At 47.6% G+C, this 18,700-nt stretch overlaps 5 protein-coding genes across 5 annotated transcripts; 4 read left to right on the top strand and 1 right to left on the bottom strand.

Annotated features, from left to right (window-relative positions):
• Positions 1-1,159: 1,159 nt before the first annotated feature.
• On the top strand, positions 1,160-3,617 carry HD556DRAFT_1522209 (general substrate transporter; the record flags this gene model as incomplete). The annotated part of the gene is made up of 16 exons (XM_041309185.1): positions 1,160-1,237; positions 1,292-1,361; positions 1,413-1,446; positions 1,501-1,655; positions 1,706-1,774; positions 1,824-1,881; positions 1,929-2,153; positions 2,203-2,301; positions 2,355-2,485; positions 2,540-2,570; positions 2,619-2,744; positions 2,795-2,884; positions 2,939-2,992; positions 3,044-3,200; positions 3,253-3,330; positions 3,381-3,617. The coding sequence occupies 16 exons, from the start codon at positions 1,160-1,162 to the stop codon at positions 3,615-3,617; spliced, it is 1,692 nt and encodes a 563-aa protein (XP_041152095.1).
• Positions 3,618-5,484: 1,867 nt separating this feature from the next.
• Positions 5,485-7,539, top strand: HD556DRAFT_1435405 (cytochrome P450; the record flags this gene model as incomplete). The annotated part of the gene is made up of 11 exons (XM_041305428.1): positions 5,485-5,660; positions 5,718-5,814; positions 5,864-6,126; positions 6,180-6,429; positions 6,485-6,607; positions 6,655-6,757; positions 6,809-6,895; positions 6,946-6,980; positions 7,037-7,083; positions 7,133-7,258; positions 7,320-7,539. The coding sequence occupies 11 exons, from the start codon at positions 5,485-5,487 to the stop codon at positions 7,537-7,539; spliced, it is 1,527 nt and encodes a 508-aa protein (XP_041152094.1).
• Positions 7,540-9,830: 2,291 nt separating this feature from the next.
• HD556DRAFT_208767 (uncharacterized protein) lies at positions 9,831-11,945 on the top strand. The gene is made up of 7 exons (XM_041309907.1): positions 9,831-10,014; positions 10,065-10,152; positions 10,208-10,508; positions 10,562-10,736; positions 10,789-11,220; positions 11,270-11,384; positions 11,442-11,945. Exons 1-7 carry the CDS (start codon positions 9,966-9,968, stop codon positions 11,830-11,832), a joined length of 1,551 nt encoding a protein of 516 aa, XP_041152093.1. The 5' UTR covers positions 9,831-9,965; the 3' UTR covers positions 11,833-11,945.
• A 700-nt stretch (positions 11,946-12,645) lies between these two features.
• HD556DRAFT_1427067 (armadillo beta-catenin plakoglobin) lies at positions 12,646-15,307 on the top strand. Its single transcript, XM_041304649.1, has 15 exons — positions 12,646-12,924; positions 12,987-13,039; positions 13,099-13,118; positions 13,170-13,235; positions 13,294-13,398; positions 13,446-13,557; positions 13,618-13,673; positions 13,720-13,814; positions 13,871-13,937; positions 13,986-14,177; positions 14,228-14,401; positions 14,451-14,479; positions 14,528-14,979; positions 15,027-15,075; positions 15,137-15,307. The coding sequence occupies exons 1-14, from the start codon at positions 12,812-12,814 to the stop codon at positions 15,044-15,046; spliced, it is 1,554 nt and encodes a 517-aa protein (XP_041152092.1). The 5' UTR covers positions 12,646-12,811; the 3' UTR covers positions 15,047-15,075; positions 15,137-15,307.
• Positions 15,308-15,964: 657 nt separating this feature from the next.
• Positions 15,965-18,055, bottom strand: HD556DRAFT_1435402 (cytochrome P450; the record flags this gene model as incomplete). Its single annotated transcript, XM_041305427.1, has 11 exons — positions 15,965-16,046; positions 16,100-16,229; positions 16,263-16,303; positions 16,359-16,484; positions 16,535-16,616; positions 16,680-16,869; positions 16,921-17,043; positions 17,094-17,209; positions 17,265-17,413; positions 17,464-17,788; positions 17,848-18,055. 11 exons carry the CDS (start codon positions 18,053-18,055, stop codon positions 15,965-15,967), a joined length of 1,572 nt encoding a protein of 523 aa, XP_041152091.1.
• Positions 18,056-18,700: the final 645 nt, after the last annotated feature.

Raw genomic sequence — 18,700 nt, 5'->3', positions numbered from 1 at the left:
ATTAGTACCACTCTGATTGTTACTGGTCGGATAACCAGAATGCCCTGACCACATGTTGGATGACGATTTATAAGTGACTCAACGAGTAAATTGTGAGAGATCAGAGAAACTTGATGAATTTTGGATTCAAGACGGCGGCAACAAACCTGACTCACGCTCAGGCTGCGCCCATAGCTTTCTCGTGCACTGCCACTGGGCGCTTGTACTCTACGTCGAACTCGTTCATTGTTGGCACATGAATATTTGAATCATCACCAGTGTTTGATGTCCTGGGCTGTAGCTCAGCAAATCCACTTGGAGTATAATGACCGCCGTGAGTCAGATGAGAGTTCAGAGGATCATCGATAACTTGATTCCTCTATCAAGACAAGACTCAATCTTTCTCACCGAGCGTGCTTTATCGAGGTATGTCCGATCAGACCGACTCAGTTTTTCCTTTTGCAGTGTAACTGCTGAAGAAACTAAACGCTGTCGCTCAATTTGCCCAGAGTCTGATATATCCACAATGCAACGTGGTCAATTCAATGATCTGACGCGACTCCGTTGCTAAGCACGCTACAACAAACTCCCTTTCAAATAACCAACTGTCAAATGATTCAAATCGAGCATAATGCAACGGTGTTGCAGTGACTAGCACACAAGTATCCCAATTACCTCCGCGCTTGGATTACCGCCGTCGACAGCAAGGATGGTCCGACTGTTTCCGGGGCTAGCGGACCTTCAACTTGTGTATCGGTCGATAGTTCTGTTCCTTGCTTTTCACCGGGGATCGCAGTCTCAACCAATTATTCATTTTGTTGGATTGATATCCATGAGGATAAAGGTCTTGCTGACAGGTCACAGCAATACTATCTAGTGTTATCATGCGGACCCATAACCGGGTTTGCGGCAATCTCGGAAGCGTATCCATATCATCACTCATTTCGTTCCGGACCCTACCTCTCGGGTTTGTTGCGTGGACGGCCAGGATTCCCCGCACCGCCCCACACCCCGGACAGGTTCTCCATTTACATCCTTTGTCAGGCTTTTGATTGCTCCATCAAGATCTTTCCCGAACTTATCCCGTGACATGAGAAATCAATAATGGAGATGCAGACACTATAAAGGAGAGCTGCATCTGTGATTGAGTCCAGTGAGCAATCCTTTTTTCTCAACAACAATGGGTGGAGGCCACGCTGGAGGCGCAAGCCCTTATGCTGCAAAACATCGTCAAGCACTGCAGGGCCAGTCAGGATGGGTAACTTCCGTTGAATAATCCTATCTAGTGCTGCATACTCAACCCATTACGCAGGCAGGCCTTGTCCATAATCGCAGAATTTTTGCCAACGCAGTCTTCGCTTCTCTGGGTGGTTTGCTCTATGGTGCGACCCTATCACTATGTTTTTCTTCAATCTCGTACTAACACGCTGCAGGTTATAACCAGGGTGTATTTTCCGGCGTCTTGAGGTGAGCTTTCATGCCACCTTTTATTCGGAAACTGTGATCCTCAAACTATTTCAGTATGTTTTCATTCGACCAGCGGATGGCGGACGCCATCTCCAATCCTGGAACCAAGGGTTGGCTTGTATCTATTTTAGAACTGGGAGCTTGGGTCGGTGTTCTCTCTGCCGGGTATTTGGCTGACAAGCTCTCCCGCAAATACACCATCATGCTTTGTTAGTGTGCTTCGCTTTTTTTAGGGGGTGTAGCTGATTTATTCATGCAGCTGTCGGTGTATTCTGTGTCGGTGTCGTCGTTCAAACTGCGGCATTCCAGCCCTCGTCGATATATGGTGGTATGTTCTCAGAGTCTGTCCAAAATTTCGCATCTAAATCTCATCTCAGGGCGTTTTATCACTGGTCTTGGTGTCGGATCGCTCAGTATGACGGTTCCTCTGTACAAGTATGCTATAGCATCCCCTTTGTATGTCTTTACTGACACTTTACCAGCGCCGAACTTTCTCCTCCTGAAGTCCGTGGCAGTCTGGTTGCCCTGCAACAACTTGCTATCACCTTTGGTATTTTGATCTCCTTCTGGATCGACTACGGTACCAACTATATCGGTGGTACTGGAAGCGGGCAGAGCGAGATTGCATGGCGCGTTCCATTGGCCATGCAGCTTGTTCCTGCTATCATTCTAGGCGTTGGTGTGATTTTCATGCCTTTCTCTCCAAGGCATGTCTCAACTCCTGCTATGACACGTCACAAAACTTATGGTGTCCAGGTGGCTTGTCAACCAAGGTCGCGATGAAGAGGCTGTCGCCGTCCTTAGCAGGGCTCGCCGCCTTCCTCCGGACTCTGACCTCGTCCAAATCGAGTTCTTGTGGGTTATAATATCATTGCTCTCTTGATATTCCTGATCATAGTCTTCTGTAGGGAAATCAAGGCCCAGTACATCTTTGAAAAGGAAATGAATGCTTTGAAGTTCCCTCAATTCCAGGATGGGTCGTTCTCATCAAATTTCAAGCTCGGTGTTCATGCCTATATGAGCTTACTCACCTCGCGCAGTACGAATTGGTCGCATTGGTATCAATTATGAACGCTAATGTTACTCTCGCCAGCTCTCTTCTACCGTGTCGCTGTTGGCTCAATGTGAGTTCCTATTTTCCATCGATAGGACTCATCCCAATGAATTTTCAGGACCATGTTCTTCCAGCAATGGACCGGCGTTAACGCCATCTTGTACTACGCGCCCAGCATCTTCGCTGATTTGGGTTTGACGGGCAACGCAACTAGTCTTCTCGCCACGGGTGTTGTCGGCATTGTGTATGCATCACCGCATACTTTCACGTACATGACTGACACATCCCAATCAGCATGTTCCTCGCAACTATCCCTGCCGTCATTTGGATCGATAAGGTTGGCCGTAAGCCAGTGTTGATCTCTGGTGCTTTCATCATGGCTATGTTAGTATTATATTCTTGCGCATGAAACTTGCCATTCTGAACATTTTACAATAGATGCCATCTTGTCGTTGCAGTACTGACCGCGTTGTATCACGATTCTTGGTCATCGTGCGTCTCATCCAAATTTCATCATCTCCCTTGAACTAAACATCTCACCAGACACCCTACTGCTGGTTGGGTGGCTTGCGCTTGCGTTTGGGTATTCTCAGTCGCCTTTGGTTACAGTTGGGGTCCGTGCAGCTGGATCCTTGTTGCTGAGATTTGGCCGTTGAGTATACGTGGCAAGGGTATTTCTATTGCTTCATCGTCCAATTGGGTTCGTTCTAGGCATATTCGTAGGAAAGTCCACTGATCGTCATGGCAAACAGATGAACAATTTCATTGTCGGCCAAGTAACGCCATCAATGCTAACTCATATTGGCTTTGGGACATTCGTGTTCTTTGGCGTGAGTTGTCTGTTCATTTACTTCTTTCGATGTCTCACGAAAATTAACAGTCTTTCGCCCTCCTCGGCGGCTTCTTCATCATGTTTTTCGTACCCGAGACCAAGGGACTCACTTTGGAAGAAATGGACGATGTATTTGGAGACCGTAACGGTCTTGCTGTTGCGGATCAACAACGCCAGAACGCCATTGCGGACCGTATTGGTTTGACCGCCTTTGGTCACCACAAGGGCGGATCTGACAATGAAAAGAGCAGTCACGAGCTCTTCGACGATGAGGGAAAAGCTTAATGACCATCGATGGATGGCGCACATATTCCTATGCACTCGATATCTGACACGCTGTATTACATTGTTCCACAAAGCATGCACCCTAGTGGTGAACATGGAGATGGAACAATAAATTGAATAATATTAATGTGAATGAGCACCCCTCACTGGCATTGACATGTTTTGCTGCAAAGTAAAACCTAGTAAGACATCTGGCGCTCACCGGTGCGGCGCTCTACGGAGTTCTATGAATGAACATCTAGGACAGACCGTTGAATCCGGGGAGCCCCAGCCTTCATGGATCTCCATTGCCCTTGCTCTCCATTTAGGTCTCCAATTAAAGGATCCTCCTGGGGTATCCGAATTTGTTGCCTGGGGAGCTCGTGTAACTTTTTTTTTAGCAAGAACTTGAACAGGTCTTCTTGCAGATCTATTGCTATGGGATACCATGTATTCAACAATTAATACCGCTAAAAATCGACGCTCGAGCCTCGCCAGCAGTTGTCAGCTTGTGTTGCTGGCAAATACTCGGATTCACCAGGAAGGTCATTTTTCTCGCCATGATCGTATCGTGATCATCGAGAACACCCAAAATAAATATGCTCCCCACATGATGATATTCCCTCGTTCCCGTTTTAAATCGTGGGTTCTCCACCTCTCCGCGGGGTCAGCGCGGACTGTCACGGTGGTACTAAGTATGCGTTGTCACTCGTGACGACGTTCATCGGTTTTCATCGGATGGTCCTCTTGAGCAACTGCTACGTCCGGTATTTCAAAATTTGGCAGAGCCCCTTGGAAAAAGGCGGTCATTTTGCTTGCTTTTCCTTATTAATTTGAAAACCCTCGTCGACTGATGGGATACGAAGTTCACTAACAACGATTTCCTAAGCAGGAGAGTCTGAGCTGCTGGCACGACGAACCACAGGCTGTAATTGGGCAATGGCCAGCGCGATACGGGAGAATACGGTGTGGCTAGCGATTCTTCGTCATCAATCGGCGCCACGTCTTCTTTGGCACCTCCACGCCATGGAATTATTTGTCGCCGCTCCTCGCTTTGGTTTATGCAATTAATATGAGAACGTGACGGTAACTTGCAGAAATCAAATTTTGTGGTTGTCAGTTGATACAGGTTCTTTTTCAGAGCACCATTGATGATGATTCAATCAGATCACTGAACTGAAACATATCGTCAACATACCGAATCAACCCTCTCTGAGACCACCGACGTTGGTGCAGTTGCGAAAAACAACGTAAGCACTTACCTCGCGGGGGAACACCAGTGGACCCAGCTGGAATATGGAAAGATTATTCGTACGGGAGCACTTGAGAGTAGTGTGAATGTCGTGCACTGCCACTGGGGACTGTGACAGCACAGCTTAGCTAAGCACTTAAAGTTTGTTTTGACTTCTGCCAGTTCAGACACTTCCGAAGTACATCATCGAGATGCAGGCTAGCCACTCGAATGCTACCGGACCGAACTTGTTCTCGAACAACTAGCCATGTCGGAGAGTTTAATGATCGGCGATTCTACTTTGCATTCGTGTTTGTGGACTCTGATTCGCTTCTTAGAGTGACTTACCCTCACCCGGGCCACGCCGTGTCATCGCAGTGGTGCATCTCAATTGCTTGTCAAATACCAAGCAGAGTGCGAGGTGCTATAAGATGTTGGATACATTGTAATTAGCCGAGACTGTCGTCCCTCGACCGTTACGCCCATTAACCGTTAGGCCAAAAGGCAGTGATAATCAAAGCTCACGCTTGATCACTGACTCTTATGGGAATCCAGGTAAGCAGCAAGCTTGCACACGTACGGCTTATCAGACGCACATTCTACATCGATCCAGATATTGGAGTTGCACGTCCATCTTATTCCAGCCCACATTACATTATGATACTGGAAGCTCTTACTAGGAGTACCGACTACTATGCAGCTGGCATCGTCACAGTCGTAGCGGTACTCGCTGTGTTATACACGAGATTCTCGTTTGCGGACAGGAAGGGCATCCTCCTTCCGCCTGGACCTCCCGCCCGTTGGTTTTGGAGCAACGCTTTGCCTGCTGTGAAGTGAGTTTTGGCAGTATCATACAGAATGTTAGAGGTTGACTTAGATCGTCTACTCAGCATCGCCTATGCGCTGACCAATTTAGTTCGAGAGTATGGGCCTGTTGTGTCGTTCCGACAAGGCAGCCAAGTGATAATTGTCATTGGCAGCGTGGAGGTAATTTGCGCAAACCTTAAGCTTTCTCCGACAATGACCCATGTAACAGGCAGCTGTAGACATTATGGAGAAAGAGGGTGGATCACTAGTAGATCGACCTCGTTCCATTGCCGCGAGTGAGATGCTCTCAAATGGATTGAGTCTCACCATGGCTCGTTACGGAGAACGCTTCCGGCGCCTCCGAAAAGCAGTACATCCTCATTTGCAGCCAAAGGCGGCAGAGGAATACCAAGATATGCAGCGCGAGAACGCGATGAAATTCATATTGGATATGCTAAATGACCCGACGGCCCTCCAGAAGCACGCACAGCGGTATGTCACTACCAAGGCCCTTTGTGATATTTTCATAGATATGGTATCTCAAGGTATGCAGCATCAGTCATTCTTCGAGTGGCTTATGGGAAATCTACGCCTACTGCCAACACCGATCCCGAAGTTGTCCGTATTTACAAAGTCGCCAAGCATTTTCAAGCCTCGATTCGCCCAGGAGCTTATCTCGTCGATCATGTGCCCCTTTTGCGCTACTTGCCTGGTTACGGAAAGCAACTTTACGAGTGGCATCGTGAGGAGGTTGAGCTATTTAGGCGTCAGCTAAGGCGCGTCAAGAGTGAAATGGTGAAGGGCTCTTTGTTTTGATGAATGTATGTCACTTATATCTTGTTGTACGCAGGATCAAAACAAAGCTGGCCTCTCTTTCACCAAGGCACTATTGGAAAATACTGAAGAACACAAACTCTCTACAGATGAGATGTCGTATCTCGCCGGATCACTCTTTAGGGCGGGATCTGATACGGCAAGCCATGAAACTCATTTATCTCTGCGAACTTACTCCTGGTTCAGACTGCCGTTGGAATTACTGCTACTGTTATGGCTGCAGCATGCCACCCACTGGCTCAGGCAAAGGTGCATGAGGAGCTAGATATGGTGATCGGGTTCGACAGGGGTGAGGGGTACAAAGATTTTGATATCTCCATCATTTGATCTCTCGTTGTAGCGCCGACATTTGATGACTCAAGTTCCCTCCCGCAATTACATGCGTTCTTGTTGGAAACTCTGAGATGGAGACCCATCGTTCGCATAGGTAAATTTGAATTTCGGCACGTTCTTGCACGATGCTGACATGTGCCTCAGGATTTCCCCACCGTGCCACAAAGGATATTTTATGGGTCAGTGTCTTAATTTTCTGTAACCCACGTTCTCATTCTAGTCCGCGTGGAATCAGCGAGGATACTGCATTCCCGAGGGCGCAACAGTCTACGGCTGCCACTGGTATGGTGTTGCTTCACGACGTACATTGTTTCGTTGACCGTGTTTTCAGGACTCTTTCTCGCGATCCTATTGTCTTCCCAGATCCTGAAATATTCAATCCCCAGCGCTGGCTTGATTCAGAAGGCCGCCTTAAGGAAAACAATATGAAGTTCATCACGTATGGCTTTGGTAGGCGGTAAGTCGTGCCGACATCGGTTTTCGGACGTCGATTAACGAAATTTATTTGTCATTAAAAGTGCATGTCCCGGCCTGCACCTCGCAAACCGCTCGTTGTACATTACCCTCGCACTTCTCTTGTGGTCTTTCCGCATTGTTCAACGACCTGACGCACCGATCAACACTCAGGCTTTCAGTGACGCAGTCATTTCCCATGCAGCGCCATTTGAAATTGACGTCATTCCGCGGGTCGAGGTTGCGAAGCTGAGAGCAATGATGACGGAAGGGTGTATGGATTAGAGTGTTTTTGCTAAGTGACATATCAAGGTCTTCGACAAAGCATTGTTCAACGGTTTGACGCACCGATCAATATACATACTCTCAGTGGCACAGTCAGGCCACGGAGGCGTGCATAAAATGTGTTCCAACTGCTCCGTGCTGTCCGCACCCACCGACTGCTTCCCGCTGCCTGATACCATTCATTATTTTTAGGACCAAAAGTCCCAATCTCAATTGAACTCAGAAATCAGGTCACAGAAACAGTGCTGGGTTTTGCTTTCTCTCAATCAGCTCATATGTGCGTCTAGGCAACGCCAGTGTCACCTGATCTTACCCCTCCATCTCCACACCTGGACAACAAAAGCATGTTTGCGCCACGGAGCGCAACATAATCACCATCTGCTGGTGCGTCAATATTACAGACAATGGTGTGATGTTTGATGCCGGACGTCAGTGGTACGTGGATAGGCCATGACACTGATGGGTCGAGTTGTCAATGTTGGAGTCTGAGGCCGAGACGTCCGAGTCAAGGGGAAGATCAGAGTTGAGAGAGGCCGAAGGATCCGAGCGATAAGGACAGATAGGTCCGAGCGCACGCCAAACAGGACGAAGACGAGCGACGTATGACGTCGGCTCGCGTCCTAAAATCTTTTCAATGTCTATCAATCATATATTCCTGTAACCACGCCACTTACCTTATAAGCACGAAGTGCAGCGCCCAAACATCTCAGTCGTTTCAAATGAACTGAGATGTGAGTATCTTTGTCGTACCCGCCGTTAACGTTGAACTAACAGCTCGTAGTTACCTTTGTATTCTAGGTACATAGATCAATATGAGTCGTTTCGAACGAACCGAGATTTACCTTTGTGTTCTAGTGATTGGCTCCTCATCGTGCATACTCTCGCGCTCGTATAACACCTTTAGTCAACACGGTATTTACTGTCGGAAAGCTGCGGATGGTGATAGTCAGAATAGTGAGGCTTCAGCCTACCCTCAAGTGTCATCGTCCATCTCATGATGGGTGCTGACTCGGATATGCTGATGAATATTCTCATCTCGTCAACCAGATAGGCTGAATAAGGCGTACTGAGTGTGGCCATGATTCCGTTGTCTTGATGTGACCACATACTATACCAGTCTAGCTGTACTTGCCCAAATTTGTAGTCGAGTTGTTTGAGCAACACGCTGTAGAAACTAAAATACAGAGAGGAACAAACAAAGCTCCTGACTGTATCTGTAAATGTTGTAAGGTTGCGCGTTGCCTAGTCTGCTATACTTGAGACGACAAGTGCGTTCGACCCTAAAGGCGAAGCGAGTGCAGCAAGGATCTAGTAGTGCGCACTGAAGGCGCTACTGGTTGGCTGATGCGAAGCGCGAGAAAGCGCGCAGGTGCGCGCGAGGCGCGGGAAAGCGAAGGTACGCGCGAGGTGCGGGAAGCGCGTGCGCGCGCGTGAGCAGAAACAAGTGAGAGTAAGTGTGAGTTTGCTTAAGTGGTGATATGATGCAAGACAAGAGATGAGAGTGCGAGGTGCCAAGGAATAGATTGCAACTATATTCTGCTAGGTAGTAGATGGGTAAGTGGGAGGTAGAGTCCAAAGTTCCAAAGTTTTGTAATAGTATGTAATGCTGGCGCTTATATACGGCGCCTAAGCGCTGTCACGCGGAGCCGAAGCGCTACTGAGTAAGGTATGTAAAGCTATATGTAAGTAAGGGTCCATGATATAAATAAAGGTGGGATGATATGTAAATAAGGGAAATGGAAATACACGCACTAGAGAGCTTGGTGGACAGTGGATGGATGCTTCCGGAAGGCTGGCGCTATAGGGCGATCAAGCGTGGGAAAGCGCGCGCGCGTATACATCGTAAAGCGCGGGAAAGGTGCGCACATGGCGCGTGTTGCACGGGAAAGCTGCACCTCATATAGGGATAGCTGCAGATAGCACACAGAGTGATGCTGCAAGTTCATGCTGTGTACTCCCTAGTGAATACTGCCATATCACACCATGAGAGGCATGAGTCTCTACAACGCATCATGGATTCTGAAGTATGAGATTCAATGAAGACAGTCAAATAGTGAAGGGAATAGCTTGACTTATGAATAATTGTTATGTGGTTGCTTGAAGTACCATAGGTACGCACCCGGAGCATCGCTTCAATTTTTTACGTAGCTCAGGCAGTGAGTGTACTCAATGATGCCCACTGCCCGCTAGGACTGTGATATGTCTTGGCCAGCAGCTCCTGAGTGCACTAGAGCTTATTAGTAAGCACTTAAAGTTTGTTTTGGTTTGACTTCTTTCCTGTTTAGGAATATAGTTTTGTTGCGATGAAGTCCATCGGATGATCACTGACTGCTCTATGATACTCTCCCTTGGCAGATGCCCCCCAGTACATAACTGTCCAACTTTCTTAACTTATACACCGTGAATTATAATCTTGACGATTCACCATGTTGTCGTGTGGAAACCCAGCCGTAGAAGAGCAAGCCCTCATGCCCCGTGAGTGTTTTCAATCGTGTCTATCTCTCTGTCTCATTCGCTTGGGGCAGGTCGTTCGAAATTTGGGAAATCAAAAGACTGCGTCAGGTGCAGATTAAAACCAGGCAATATCGCGATCCGTCATGCGGTCTACTGCAAGTGAGCGTTTTGTTCATTTCAACAAGGGGCGAATTTGACTAGCATCCCCCACAAGAGAATGCTTCACCCCGATAGTAGACATGAAATTTAGAAAAGCTCTCGAACCTTCGGTCAATGCTAGGGCAGGCACCTCGAAGCGACCCAAGCTCAAGGCATCGGGAAACCTGTGCCTGGGATTCTCTGGCGGCCTAGGATCGTCGATTTTGCTGGACATGGTCCATAATACATATTTTTCCAACCGGCCACCGTTGGACGACTCAGGTAAACCAAGAGGTGGTATTAATCATCCACGGAACGCCAGCGTATGGCCGTCCTGCATTGTTTGTTATGTGGAGGTATGCGGCGCTTTTCCTGGGGTGAGTCGTGGCTATGATATCTGATCGAGATTCAGTAACATAATGGCGGCTAGATGCAAGACAGAACCGAAGCTATTCGATCTGTAGTTGAGCGATATCCATCATTCGATTTTGTGCCTCTACGAATAGAAGATGCATTCGACGAGTCTTGGTGGACCAAAGTTTCCGGATCAAACAGCACCCCACAGGTCTGGCTGGAACTCAGCAAGGAAGGCCTGATTACAGATGGTAGAACTCCAACAAATACATCTATTCAGCATACTGAACTTTGTGTTGTCAGGACTCCATGTCGCTTCCAAAGTGACTGGTCTAACGCCAGCAGAAGCTATACGGTTATATTTATCATCACTGCCCACGCAGACTGCAATTTCCAGTGCCTTACAGAATCTCACCCGTGTACTTATCCTGCACACAGCCCACTCCGGAGGTTCCTCGCATTTACTCTTTGGATCATCTCTCACGTCGCTCTCCATCTCTCTTTTATCAGCTATTTCACAAGGTGGGGGGTACGCAATCCGTGAGGAACTACAGGAGGAATGGGCGCCCGTTGCTGCTTCTGGTTCGAAGCCTGATAACGTGCTCAGGGTCATCCGACCTCTCAGAGACGTTACTGCAAAAGAATGTGCTGTATATGCGTGGTGGAACAATGTATTTGTGATCGGTCGAGACAAGCAGAGGCGTGCGATATTAGGAATAGCAGCCTTGACTAAGAGTACGGGAGAGCTTTCGCGTGCAAGACACAGGACTGACTTTTTCCTCAGATTTTGTAGTCGGGCTTGAGAAAGACTATCCTTCGACTGTGTCGACCATCGCTCGGACCTGTGAAAAACTGGAGCCCAAGGATGCACCGAGCGGGCAATGCAGGTTGTGTAAACGGTGAGGTTTATTGACTACATTTCATTCGGTTCAGGTGACTAAGACAAGATCTGTCAGGCCGATGCAATCTGCCATACAGGAGTGGAAGGGACGTATATCAATAAGATCATACTCAGACGACAAACTTGCTGCAGACTTGGCCCATATCCCATTACCATGCAGAAGCAATCTCGACACGAGTACCCCATGCCAAGTGCCACCATTACTTGCCCTGACCGATTTCCTTTGCTACTCTTGTCACACAACGTTGACAAGTAGGAGTAGTCGTGGTGTTAAACAGTCAGCTCCTGGTGTCTCCTCAATTACGCCTTTACCCATTTGGGTGGGAGATCGTGGCCTTCATAGGGATGGGCTAATGGATGGCGGAGCTCGGCGCAAGATTCCTGAACAGGAGATGCTCGATACCGTGGCAAATTTTCTCATCGACAATCAGGATGACAAGGAATGAGGTACTAATGACGCCTTCTTGTAGCAGTCAGAACGTATATCGTTAACAACTTTACTTGATGGAGGCCAAGCTTCAAGAGTGTGTTTTTGTACTCAATAAGCACAATCACACGTGAACCTGATTTCGGTTGGTGAGCTCCTTCGAGCACAATACTCGCATTCGCCTCGTTGTCCCCGCGGTTCTTCTTACCTTCAACGGTGAGTTGGTATCTATTCACTGGTCACATGGCTTGTTGACCGTCATATTCAGTGTATGATAATGATTCAGGCTGGGCGGTTTATTCCGCCGCTTGCGAAGTTGTCGAGCAGCTTGGCGTTAACACCGGCATGGACAGGATCTTGTTGACTGCGATCATGAGTATCTGGAGAGGCCCATCAACGATTGGCAATCTAGTACCCTGAGACTCAACGTCAAGGCAGCAAGTGATATCGTGGCGACCTGGATGCAGGTTATGATACGTACTGATGCGTGCGAACATAGGCTTAGCGTAAAATCCACTGCTCGTTATCCCGAATCGAGTCCACGAATCGAAGCTATCTAGTAAAGGCATCAAGATTGCTCAGGAAGAGGCTCTGATACGCGACATCGTGGCGGAAATTCTCAGCAGTTTGGAAATGAATGTGTTTTCAATGACGGTTAGAACGTGTATCATTAGCAGCTTTTGCCATGCGGACTGTGCCAAGCTTTATAGCGGCTTTAATCATCCGTGGTTGGGCCTGGACTATTGTATTAGCAGAAGGAAGACAGCTTGATTCAGGTTGATCATGTAATGATAAGGGTGCTGTTTATGACCTGAATAAGAGTGCCTCGGATCAGGATTCTGAATCAGGCCCGGGGTTGCATGCAGTACTTAACAGATTCAGAATGCATCACGTACTGTAGACTAGCCCATCATAGCCGAACACCTTAAATACATCCAGTTCCCTGCCCTCTGGTTCCCCGTCGATCGATTATCTTGCAACTTGTCTCGTGCACTGCGATGCTTGCAGAAGATTACTCTCATCAGTTTTTCGATGACGAAAGTCAACACTCTTTGGAATCGCACCAGTCGAAGAAGAACATCCTCTTGAAGTCTCACGGAAGACCTCCTTGGTAACTTTTCATACTGGCTTTTTGTTGTCGTTCAATGCCTGACATCTACGTGTCACTGACAGGTACGGGGAAAACGGCCTACCCATTTGCGACGCATTCGTGATCGGGATAGCTGGTGAGTGTGACTACGTGTTGCGCAGTCTTGCATTTTGTCAACCTGACAAATGGATCCAGGCGGATCGGCAAGTGGGAAGGTGAGAATGCAAGTTGAGAGAAGTTCGGAAAGATGAATTAGGCGATGGCAGACACATGTTGCTCAGCAAATCGTTCGTTCATTGGGCTCAGTACCGACTGTCGTGATCCTATCCCAGGTCAGTATTACACAAAATATCAGGAGAGTTCACGGGTGACACAGTGTCCGCTGCTTAGGACAGCTTTTACAAGCGACATAACGCAGAAGAGGTTGCGCTGGCGCATGCGAATCGATTCGACTTTGACCACCCGGATGCCATTGACATGCCTATGTTTGCTGCTGTCCGTACGTTCATTTGTGTCTAAATTCTTTACCGAATCTTTCCTAGTGTCTCGCGGACTTGAAGGCGTGTCGGCAGACCAATATTCCCGTTTACTCGTTTGCCGAACATCAGCGGTTGAGCGAAGCGAAGTATTTGTATGGTGCAGCTATCATAATAAGTCGGTGTCTGACTCCTTCCTGTCACGATCTTGGATGCTGATGCCAAAAACATGTTTCAGCGGAAGGTATAATGGCTTTGCATCATCCAGACTTGCGCTCGTTATATGATCTCAAGGTACCCCATCATTCAGCAAGTTGTATATTGTCTCACCGTTAAACAGGTGTTTGTGCAATGTGACTCAGATTTGATGCTCGCCCGGAGAATACAACGGGACGTCAAGGAACGTGGAAGAAGTGTTGATGGGGTCATCGAGCAGTATGTATTCTTCTCTGCCAGGATTATGTGTCATGGTAACCATCGCTCACGCCTAGATATCTTCGCTATGTTAAGCCCGCGTTCGATAACTTCGTTTTGCCAACCGCTCGCCATGCAGACATTGTGAGTGGACGTGTTGTTTCAATTGTTTCGACGTACCATTGTTTTCAGGTCGTTCCAGGGTCAAACAACGCTGTTGCCATTGATTTGATAACGACCCACATTCGACGTCAAATGACAGAACGCGCGAGACACTTTCGGAAACACATGGTTTCTCAATCAGTTGGGTGTTGCTTGAGTACGCCAGACGGTAACCCGGTGTCCAAGAACCTTATAGTGCTCCCGCAAACACCACAGCTAAAGGTCTGTCCCCCACCCTCAATGAGAGTCGTTGCTTATGCTTCTGGGTGAAGGGTATATATACCATTCTTCGTGATGGGGCGTCGAACCGCCAGGACTTTATATTCTTCGTAGACCGACTGGCAACATTCTTGATCGAGAAAGCGATGGAACATCTTCCTCACAGACCTAAGACGGTCACGACACCAATAGGACTAGATTGCACCGGCAAGGAACTTGACGTCAAGGTAGATCATTTCGCTGAGACATTGAGTGTCTGACTTAAGAGTTCTCTAGAACGTCTGTGGTGTCTCCATCATACGCTCGTACGTTTCAGTGAATCAGCCAATTTCTGCACTAATCAATTGGACCAGAGGTGGACCTCTAACGAAGGGATTGCAGCGCGTTCTCAGTGACGTTGCAATTGGCTCCCTTCTGGTGCAATCCGACGCTAATACCGGAGAGCCACTACTTCTACATGTAATGCTTCCCAAATGCCTGCGAGAACGACATCTAGCCGTCGATGCATGGGTATTTTTGCTAGATGCTCAAATAGGCACCGCTGCCTCAGCATTCATGGCGGTTCGGACACTATTAGATCATGGAGTCCAGCAAGATCACATCATCTTTGTAACCTTCCTCATTGCCCGCACTGGTGGTGTCACTGTACTTCAGCGGGCCTTTCCAGAGGTCAAGATTGTGACTGGTGCCGTCGATGAAGGTCTCCGTGAAGCATGGCTTGAACATTACAATGAAAAAGGCGAGGGCCAGAGCGAAGGGGAGGGGAGGAGAGTCTGGATCGTAGAGCCTGGTATGGGTCAAATCGGTAAGAAAACACATATGATCACAGCTTGCCATGAACCCTTTTTACAGGTGACAGATACTACCTCTGATTTTGGAACACTTATTCTGCTAATTTAATGTGTGTCCGAGAGTTGTGTTAATCGTGAATATTAATGGCTCATCAGTGCCATGTGGTCTAGTTGGGATGTACATACACCATAACCTGCAACTACCAATTACTAGTGCTCGAACTTTTAAATTGGGGCCACGACTTGGTCAATAACGACCGTATTCGTTCACCAATACACAATTAATTATACTCATCATCATAAAGTCGACGCGCGTTATCACATAATATTGTTTTGTTATGTCTGGAGTCCGCCATTTCCGACGGTCAACAAGTGACAGCAGATGAGAGATGTTAGCCGAGCCAATCGATCTGGAGTCCCACTCACGATAGACGCCAGGACAGTGTTGTAGATATCTCTAAGCGGTTTCATTTGTACCTTTCAGGTAACCTATGTCTGTATGCATTATACCCAGGTAGGTGCGTAGCACAGCAGTTTTTGAATGACGCTTAGCTCCCTGTTATCCTCGCACCAGCCCCTGTTCGCCCCTGTTCCTGACCCGGGAGCGAACGTAACAGACATCATAGCCGGTGTAGAACATCTAGACCTGGAACGGGCAGCCCATGACCCGGATGTGATTCATAGCCACTCCTCGCGTCGTAGTAAGAGCTCGCATTAAGAAAACGTTTCCTCGTCTCTCGATTCCTAAGTTCACTCAAAGTCAACTCTCCTCTCATATAAACGTTCCTAGAATGCCACATAATCAGTACTTCATGCTAATACCGGCTGGTATATGACATCGATTCGTTCGTCCTCCCACAAAAGTTCCGCGGAAGCAAATGATTTCCTGTGTGAACTCCAAAAAATCATATTGCACAACTCCTGAATGTAACATACAAATTACGACGCATGCCAAGTATTCATATTCACGTGTATTTCTCCGGTATCACCATCGTGAGCTTAGTAGTTAGCATCTTGTTCAACAAGCTCAAGGGCAGTTGCAGAGCGAGGCTTGATGGAACACTTGAACGGTTTGGGGTGGCTTGGACCGTGTCAATCCAGACCTGCCCAGACATGACAAGATGTGCGACATACCTGGCCGTACCTGGTAAGGGTTCAACCTCGGGAATGATCTCAACACCATTCTCAACAACCTTGGAAATATCGAATACGGCTAGTGACATTGCAGTAGTTATCCAAATGGAAGCATCAGCAAGGTGGAGACCTGTGCATCAAAAGAAAGTAGATGTCAGAATACTGTTAGTTAATTGATGCGAGCTGGATATACCTGGGCAAATACTACGGAGCAGAAAGTTAGCATTACAATCAGATTCAGAACCAATTCCGTGCTTACCGTCTACCGAAGCCAAAACACACCGTACGAGGATCCATCTCAGGTTCATTTCCATCCTTGGCCAAGAAGCGTTCAGGATTGAATTGAGAGGGGTTAGTATATGTCTGTGGATCGTTGAGCATGAACCTGTCGCAATTATGAGTATCGCTGTTCATCAATCGAAGGGGAGCACTAACCAAATGTTAGGTAGTACTAAGGAGCCTTTTGGAATATAGTACCCGTTATGGATATCATCTTCAGCCACACAGTGAGGAAAACCTGTCATTGAGATACCCATTGCCAGTCGGTAAACAAATAATGTTATGATCGATATTCACATACCAGTGGAAAGGACAACGTTCCAGCGCAGGACTTCTTTGACAAGAGCCTCAGTATAAGGGAGGGAGTCGCGATCGGCGAAGGAGGGAAGACGGTCAGGACCAACAACCGCATCTATTTCAGCCTGAGCTTTCTTCTGCACATCAGGGAAAAGTGTCATAGCTAGAAAAAGCGAGTATATTGCAGAAACAGTCTGAGGAAATAGGTTTGGTATTCTCAGAAGATGTTGTAGAGAAGGACGAACCGTGTCGGTACCACCAGCGTTTATGGAAAAAGCAGACCATTTCACGACGTGTTCCTCCTCCGCAGACAGATCGCCGCCTTCTAAAAGATTCGAGGTAAAAGACACAGGGGCGATGCCAGCAACCTGTAAACATTGAACTTCTATGCATGATTACAATACTGCAAATTGGTCACCATCTGGTCCTTGACGAACTTGTGGGGTGCAGAAACCATCTCTTCGAGGGTCTCATGCCATTCACGTGCTATGCGCTTGAAGCCAGCACCGGGGAACCACGCGGGGACCTTTACCACTAAAATTGTTAGGTCATCGAAAGCCAATGCAAACGTCAGAATAATATAGCTTACAGAATGGTAAAATATCAACCATAAAGGCACCGGGAGCTGTGGCCTGCGAGCCATGGGCTGTAACGCGGTTCGCAAGGTCAACAAAGGGATCGTTGTTCTCTTTCACTTCGTAACCATGAGAGATGCGCAGAATGACAGCGCCAACAGTGCTATAGTGAAAATTTAAGATTGTGTGACTGCGAGGATAAATAATGCATACTGTCGGACATGCTCCTGCAGTCGATCGGGTTTTACGACCACACGCTGCAGGAATCGACGAGTCTCAACCTCCCCAACCTCGTTGTATACGCCCACTGCGGCACGACTGCCGATGACGCGATGTAAGTTCTTGCGTTGCTGGCGAAGACGGTCACCATAAGAAAGGAAGAACAAAGAATCCTTCCAGCCAACAAGCTCGCCACTCATAGGAAGAATAGGACGGTCAGAGTACACAATGCTTTTTCTGTCCATCATTTCCATTGCGGTCTTGACAGAGTTCAGCACAATGATGTGCCGACCCAGAACACTGATATGCGTGATATCACCTGAAGAAAAGATGTTTGAAAATGCATGACTTTCAAGTTGGAAAAGGGGAGGTACTCACCATACTTCTGACCCCACGCACTAAACGTGAGCCAGGGCTTGATGTGAGGCATATCTAAAATATTGCCAATGAGAGGCCACCCCCGGGGACCAGGTGGATATGGTGCAGGATTCTTCTTGATGACCACCTGCTTTACCAGATAGACTCCAATTGTAACACCGGTAAGGCATAGTAGGTCCAGATAATTAATGTTGGTGATTGTCAACATGGTCTAGTGGCAAATGATTCAAGAGCGGGTGTGTGGATCGAATGATCAGATAAAAGACATCTCGTATTTAAATCAAAATGAATCTACAAGCAACATGTCAAAAGGAAATAAGCTATAGCGGTCAGCGGTTAGACTCGTGACCACTCACGAGTCTACTAGTTTCAACTCAGTCGAGCCAGGAATCGGAGTCGGCTAGGGTTGTTCACCGTAACCGTATAGTTTGAGGTAGGCTTACAGGTACTACCCGTACCGTACCATATGCCGCGATGCATTCGAGATGTTCGACGGTAGGGCTGTACAGTCATACGGCCGGCTGGCCCAGGTCCCCGTTACCCTTCCAAAACACTTCGGCTCCCCAAAGCTCCAGAAAACTTGAAGTTACGTGCAACGTAACGTAAGACAGGACTTCTTCTGTCTGGCTCGGACTTCTGTGCCTGCACGATAAGTACTGTTGGCTTTTCGGAATAGGCCGGCCCGTCCTAATCCGCGCAACTGTCCTACAAGCTATTGCCACTCTATCCACATCAGGAAATCACGCGTTTCCTTTTCTAGCTTTTTCACGCTTATTTAAGAGACTTATTGCTAATCATCACTTTTTCTCACTTATATTTTGGACATAAAAAGCTCGTGCAATTAAAATAAGTA

The sequence above is a fragment of the Suillus plorans genome, assembly GCF_016647745.1.
Source record: "Suillus plorans strain S12 chromosome Unknown HD556scaffold_136, whole genome shotgun sequence".
NCBI lineage: Eukaryota > Fungi > Basidiomycota > Agaricomycetes > Boletales > Suillaceae > Suillus > Suillus plorans.
The sequence above is the reverse complement of the archived record's forward strand: the minus strand, read 5'-3'. Positions and strand labels throughout refer to the sequence as shown.